General features: G+C 52.6%; 1 protein-coding gene across 1 annotated transcript; it reads left to right on the top strand.

The window, feature by feature from the left end:
• Positions 1-2,567: 2,567 nt before the first annotated feature.
• Positions 2,568-3,521, top strand: VOLCADRAFT_79808 (uncharacterized protein; the record flags this gene model as incomplete). The annotated part of the gene is made up of 1 exon (XM_002947738.1): positions 2,568-3,521. The coding sequence occupies one exon, from the start codon at positions 2,568-2,570 to the stop codon at positions 3,519-3,521; it is 954 nt and encodes a 317-aa protein (XP_002947784.1).
• Positions 3,522-7,648: the final 4,127 nt, after the last annotated feature.

Raw genomic sequence — 7,648 nt, 5'->3', positions numbered from 1 at the left:
CTAGCTGCATTTGCATCGTTAACACTGGCATCCATCATGACGATAATGATAATGCTGATGAAGATGATGACTGTGGTGACTGTGATTTTATCGTAATATTTCCGTGATGTGTTCGTTTTTACTGGCACTGGTGTCCCTTGGTTGCGGTACCACTGTGAATCAATCATATGTTCAATAACACGCAGAAATTTCGTATGCCTGCAGCGTGTTGGGGCCGGCAGCGTGCGCGCTATTGAGTGGCATCAGACGCTGCGGAAAGATTGCTGCAAATTCGAGATGGTGTACGGGGACAATGGGGAGAGGTCGGGGTGTCCTCCAGAGTGCATGCCGAGAGACGTTTGCTGTTGCCTTGCAGTGGAGCGAGGGAGCGAGGCCTTCTATTGTTTTCGTGCACGTACAAATATGCGCACTGCACAACACGGAGTTTGGTTCTTCTGACATATGGGTAAAAGCTGGGACTTTGCAAACTGGACGTTATTGGGTTGGCCGGGTCGCGTCGTGCTACGTCAGCGCCTTAATTTTTGCTGTTGTTGTTGTTGTTGTTTGTTATTATCGTTGTTATTATCGTTGTTATTACCGTTGTTATTATCGTTGTTATTATCGTTGTTATTACAGCGGTTGTGGCTACCAAGTTCTATAACGAAAAGTACGCCAAGTCGCCTCCAGCTTGTGAGTGTACGGTTCGTCTCGTTTCAGTGAATTCCTGCTACTCGTCGTACAATATCCCGTTCTTTAGAGAGGCCAAAGGGCGCATCGCCTGTCGCTGTAATAGATACAGCCCCGGAAAGGAAGAACAAGTGGTCCGTACCGGCACGCACAAACACCTCAGCAAGCTCGGCTACGACTAAGACCGGGCTAGCACTGCTGATGTGCGATTTCCCGCCCCGGTGTGCTGTCGCTTGCGCGAACCGTGGCCCCATCTCCATCGCACTGACTGCCGCTAGGAGGACCACTAGCGACATCCCAAACCCGCCGGAGGCTGCATTAGCCAGGGTTAGCCACAGGGATATTGGGTGTCCCAATCGTATAACAATTTGATTATGGCCGCTTGAGTGATTGGCAGTCCCCAAAGTGATGTATCCTAGGCGACTGGGATTGTTGACGACTTGTGAAAGCGCCACCACATACACAAGCGGTTGGTGTAGCTGCCTGCAAACGAGAGTTACCTAGTTATGGGTTACCACCAACTGACAACCTCGACCAGGTTTCCCTTTGGGATTTTCCCATCGAACAGTCAGCCGACCACACACGACGGACGCATGTTGTGAAGCACGAATTGCCTAAGATGGTGGTTGTTGCTGTGGGGAAGGAATGCTGAATGCTTCCCGCACAACTAGCAGATGCGCTTGATTACATGAGCCTTTGTTGCTTGTGAATGTACAAGCAACAAAACTTGTATGGAGTTGTCCTACTATAATTTGGATTTTTTGATCCGTGATCCGTACGGGTTGGGGTTATGCCATAGAGGATCTGCCAGGCAAGGTCAGCGTAATGTACTTTTCCGCGCGACAGCTGCCTTCAGGGAGACCTGCCTCCCCCCCAACCTGCCTCAGGCCACTAAGCAGCAAATTAGTCTACGAATGAATGACGCTGGATACATTACAGTGAAAGTGATCCGAGCGGATCACAACAAGCGAGTGTTGCCCTGTCTCCCCCCCCCATAAGCCAAACCCTAGGTTTTATATAGCTTGCCGGCCAGGGGACGAGCGCAATACCGCAGCCCGGATAGCGCACCAAGCAACCGGAAACGCTATGGGGGTTAAGAACGAGACGTCGATGTTAACAGTACGAAAGCCCAACAAATAGTGAACGACAGGTTCTGAGGTGTTTGGGACAGGGAGAGGTGTTTGGAGAGGGCAGGCACCCGTTATAGGGGTGTGCGGGAAACGAATGCAGGCGGCCGTGGGGAAGGAAGGGAGTGTCTCTCCGACCCTGAACAACGCCCCAACGACCCAACAGCTCTTGGGATCTTTGCTTTGGGGGCATACAGCTTGTGTTAAGAAGTGCTACCAATGAACGTTACATGTTGGATAACAAGGTGTCCACTAGGATTGTAGTATTGCGATCCCTTTTCCGAAGGTGTAAAAGCTGAATTGGATTTGTCGCAAATTGGCGGATACTCGGAACAGCGCTACCGTCGATTTTGTAGTTCTCACTTGAAACCCCGAAATTTTGGGATAAGAATGCGGGTTCTGTTACCAAGCACCATTTACTATTTACAGTTTCCTTCTCCCTATCCCTGCGCAGTTCGACCACATGCGACATGCCAGCGCAGTAGACACAGCATGGGTCAGTTGTGGGGGAGGAGGACTGTAATTGCCCCAGTCAGTATTCCCAATTCTGCACCTGCAGCTTGGCGATCTGGGGCCTATCATCGGTGTCATCTGAGGCGCGCATGGAACTCTAAGCTCGCAATTTAGGTAGCTATCTATTATCTGGCACTGGGTAAATGCTATAACGTTTCCGTTTTCGTTCACCTGTACTGTGCCGTGCAGCATGTGGATTCGCATGTGGGCAGTATGGCCATAGTGCGGCAAAACTTACTTGTTTCCTATTCTTCCAAAGCCATGGCGTTGCCAATTACTTATGAACAGGCCTTAAGTTGCTGCGCATCCACCAGGTTTGCGCAGCAGCTTGCGGGCGAGGGTCCGTATGCGGACCTGGACGCATTGCTTGCAGCAGCTCGTCGCATATGGTGGACCCAGACCGGATTGCCGGGATGGCTCGAAGCGTTGGCTGCACATCCGAAGATTGGAGACAAGAAGGGCATGGAAGGCAAGACAGAGGCGTTTGCGGGCTTCAGTCGGAATGAACAAGCCGCAGCTAGCCAGACTCTGAGCAGCGATGTCAGCGCTGAGTTGGCCGAATGGAACCACCGTTACTTGAACAAGTTTGGATTTATTTTCATCATATTTGCCAAAGGTAAAGCCGCTCCCCAGATCTTGGAGGTGCTTAAGAGACGCTACCAACGCCTGCCGCATGAGGAGCTGCAGACTGCAGCCCAGGAACAGATGAAGATAACTGAGCTGCGGCTTTGCGGGCTGTTTGGCATATCCGATTACGTTGAATCGGTGGCAGCCAGGACGCAGCGCCGCGCGGAGCAAGTGTTGACTCATCTGGCCCCTGCGCCGGGCGGGCCGCTTCGCTCCCCGATTACAACGCACGTGCTGGACACGGCTACCGGCCTACCTGCTCGCGGCTTGCCTTTGGCGCTATTGAAGCAGGACGATTTCTCCAAAGCGTGGGAGACCGTTGGGGAGGGCATTACCAACGAAGATGGCCGTGTGGGCACGCTGATGCAGCCTGGAAACTACATTACGCCGGGCAGGTACCGCATGTTCTTTGACACTTCAGTCTACTTGGCAGCATGCAAGCTGGCACATCCTGCGTTTTACTCTGAGGTACCATTCTACCCGGAGGTTGTGGTTGAATTCATTATTACGGCCGACAAGGCCACCGAGCACTACCACATTCCTCTGCTGCTGAGCCCGTACGGCTTTTCCACATATCGCGGCAGCTGATGAAAGGACGCTTCAGGATTGGAATGGTTATTGGACCGCAACAAAGCCAGCACCGCGCCCACACGCAGCTTAGCGGTTTTTTGTGGCTTGATACTCCAAGTATTGAGAACTGCAGGATATCAGTCCAACCCATTTGGGTTTCTTCGGGCGTCGGCATAAATGCAAGAAGTTGGCTCCAGGCTTTCCTGTGGCCGTAATGGTTGCGGACCTTACAATAATGTCGGTGTGTAGATGTACGACGGGCGAGATGTCTGGCGGCACGATCTTGGCGAACATGCGAACTTTAGAACACTTATTACCCCCGGGCACACACACACACACACACTACCATGCGTAGCTCTCTCTTGCAGCCAAGTAGGTTGGAATTGCAGGCATTTCCTAGATGCTGTTTTTTGGTGCTCCATGTCCGATACAAAGATGGCAGTCCCAGTTTTCTGCAGCTCAGTGCTATTCATGGCGGGAACAATGGGTTGCATGGAGGGTCCTAAGGTCTTTTTCGTCGGGAGCTCTGGTATTCAAAAGACTCAGCCCTTCTGTGCGTATGGCCAGTCAAGTCTTGATTTGCGGCTCACGGCCTTACTCCGTTGCGTGTCTACCGAACTGGTTATCTTCTTGTGTGTGCATATGTGTGTGTATGAAGTAATGGCAGGCTATTTCCCCAGGCGCGGTCCAAGTCAAAAGTGACATTCCTGTCCTGTCCATATCACGAGGACGGGGAAATCGACACGGCGCTCCTATTATCTATTCCTTTATCACGCCTTGCAGAGACGATGTAATCCGTTCTTCATTGCTTTGTCTGGCGCCTGCGTGTTGGTGTGATGCTGAACTGGACGCAACGGAGGCGGGGAAACGGCGTGCAGGGGAAAGTGTGGAGCCGCTAATGGCGTGTTCTTGTTTGAGAGCGCTTGCTTTGCTTCTTGCTTCCCGTGGTGGATGTTTCCCGCTTCATCACCGATTGCGGTTGGGTTGGGTGACGCTGTTTCACAGTGGCAACATTCAGCTCACGCGCTAATTCCTTGCGCCATTTGTATTTCTTTACAACGCGTGCGAAGTATACTAACCTGTGACACTGGCATGTGCCGCGAAGGCTGCCATAAAAGGCGCAAGGTCTCGTTTGTGTGCAGAACTGGGATAAGTACCATTCCTTCCATCATCTTCCGAAAGGTCGAGAGGTCTCTCACGCATGCGACGCATGGTAATATTCCAACCATCTCGCACATCACAATCACACACGCTACAACCTCAAATTGCAGACACCGTTGCTGCAAAAGGACCAACCGAACCAACTCGTACGAATCATCCGCATCGTAACCAACATCACAGTCACATTTATTGTCGTAGCATAGTACGGGCGCATCAGACGGCGCTCATACAAAAGCAACGCAGGACAGAAACAACGGGCGGCCTGATAAAAAGGGGTAATAGCTGCTTTGGCTCGAGGAACGCCTTAAGACCATTAATGTGGGGAAGGAGGGAAAGCACCCGGGTCAAAACACTCAATATCAGTCAAATCTGTAGCCGACGGGTTTCCTATCATTTAAATTCGGCCTGATCTACCTTCGCCAACAAGTACGCCTGGCATTCGCCACCTCGAACGCATCTCCCACATGATATCGTAGCTTTCAGCCGCAACAGCGTTATGCTGCTGGCAGGCATCATGTTCCCTACGGGAAAAGATTAAACAAACATACAGACAAACAAACACGTGTAAGAAGGCTGCGCAGCTGTTTTTGCAAAGAAGGATGACAATATTGAAAAAATACACGCGGGCTATCGTCGTATTTCAACCCTGGTATGGTGAACCGATATGTGCAACCCTGGACAATCGTACAGGAGGCCTCGCTGTAAGGGACCACCGTGGTGGGTCGACTCCGCGATCCCTCCCCCTTCACCACCGCCTCCCTTCTCCTCCTCCTCCGCATTGCCACGTCAATCCAAAATCACCGCGGACTTAAAAGCCACTGGCGGATTGCAAACTTGACGTCAAATTAGTAAAATCAGCTGACGGCAAATAATCATCGGCACGGGAGCACATGCATGCATGCATACATACACATCCCGTTGGGGTACGGTTAGGTGTCCCTGGCCAGTGTCAGGCCCGGATTGATACATATGCATATAGAGCCTTCACCGATGTGCGTGAGAAGGGGGTAAGGTTGGATTATAGAGATATGGGAAGGGAACGCGGTTGGGTCTACTCTCGGGCTCTTGTGTTCAACACCGCAGGCGCCCTAGAGCGGCTATAGTGAGGTGAGCCAAGTGAACCGACATCAGCATATTACCTATTACATGTTTCTTTCCTTTCTGAGCCTCCACGGCGTTAGTGTGCGCGAGTGTGCGCATCTAACCCGGGCAGTAGCAGAGCGTCGCGAGCAGTAGCAGAACACATCGCGCCCGCCCAGGGTGGGGGGTGGGGGGAGGAGGAAGAAGAAAAAAAGATAAAAGAAATGCGGTGCGGTGACGGTGGGGGCAGGGAGGGAAGAGTGGATGGTGAGAATGGAAATCAATCAGACGCGCATGCGCACGTACAGACATACACACAAACATACACGCATAAAAACCTGACAATCAAGCAGCTATTACCCCTTCCTCTCAAACTACGACAAGTCCAGTCCGTACTTGGTCATACACCGGGGCACACCTCTGCCCCACCCTCTCCTCTCCTCTCCCCTCCTGACTTCTCACCACCTCCAAGGGATGCTGCTCAGTGGTGCGGGTGAGGCCCGGAGACTGGCAATACAGCTGTCAGCACTTCATCTACGAAGACCGGAACTCTCGTCCCCGGAGAGTTAAAGCTCAATCACCGCCACCACCACCACCAGCTATTGCGCCGTCATCACGTCATCAGCCGGTGCCCACAAGGGTGGTTGCAAGACTAGGGTTTCCAAACGATTCTTCTCCGAACCTGTCGTACTCCTCATGCTGCTGCTGCTGACTTGCCGGCGTCCCCCGCTCTCATCCATTCCCCATCACCCCCTCAACAGACAGACAGACAGATAGACACACACACACACATATATCCCCCATTGCGTCACAGAGAGAGCGGCATCTCCCTCCACCTCCAACCAAGCCCCCAGAATGTAACCGCTAACTCCTAAACGAACAAAATGCTTTGCATGATGTCTGGAGCAACTTGAAACCAAGTGGGGACTGCTCCATCAGAGCACTTCCCGACCGGCTGCGAATGTACGGCTGTGTTTACAATATCGTGGCGCTATGTGACAGTGATCAATCGACCGATGACCGCGCAATGCAGGACAGAGAGACAGGCACCGCTACACGCACAAATACACACATACATACATACTCGCTCTTTTTATCTTCTCAAAAACCAGGGTGGGAGCTGCCTTCCGCACAAAAATGCACAACGAAATGCTGCTGCCTCGCACAGTTCTTTCCTTTTTTCCCCGGACGGACAGTCCCGGGCTCCGAAACCACCACCACTGAGCCCCGCCCCAGCACCCACCAACAAGCAGATACGGAGCCCCGAAACTGCCGTACTTCCCCAAGACGCCCACTTACCCACCACTGACATGTGACTGCTACTCGCCGTACTTCTGTGCCCCATCCCCCCAACTCCACACACAACCCAGCGTTGCCATGTACGGGGTCCCCCCAAATATGGGTTCGAGCAACCCTCTTTCCCCCCCGCAACCCCCCCCTGTGTCCCGCGTTCCCCCCTCTCCACTCCACGCCCCGCATAGAGCGCTGCTATTTATTTATTCTGTTACTGCTCGCACAAGAAAAAGGGCCCCAGGCCCTTCCCCATCCCCCGTACACACATACATACATAGACACACACTCCTGCCTTCCGCTCTCTCCACCACCACCACCACCACCACCACCATCACCACGATAAAGTCCACGTCCACCACGCACTGCTTCCATTCCGTTTGTCCATCTACTAATTACCTGTTTACTATATCTCAGGGTGCTCGGGGGGTGAGGACGGAAAGCGCTCTGTCCGTTTTTGTGTGTATTTGTGTGTGTATGTATGTATATGGGTGTATGTATGTATGTGGGTGTATGTATGTATGTGCCCAACCCGCGGGCTATGTCCTCCGGCTCTCCAGACGGGGTGATGTGGGCGGGTGGGGGAGGCCAGGGGAGAGATTGGGATTCAGGCG

Source organism: Volvox carteri, assembly GCF_000143455.1.
Source record: "Volvox carteri f. nagariensis unplaced genomic scaffold VOLCAscaffold_7, whole genome shotgun sequence".
Lineage (NCBI taxonomy): Eukaryota > Viridiplantae > Chlorophyta > Chlorophyceae > Chlamydomonadales > Volvocaceae > Volvox > Volvox carteri.
The sequence above is the reverse complement of the archived record's forward strand: the minus strand, read 5'-3'. Positions and strand labels throughout refer to the sequence as shown.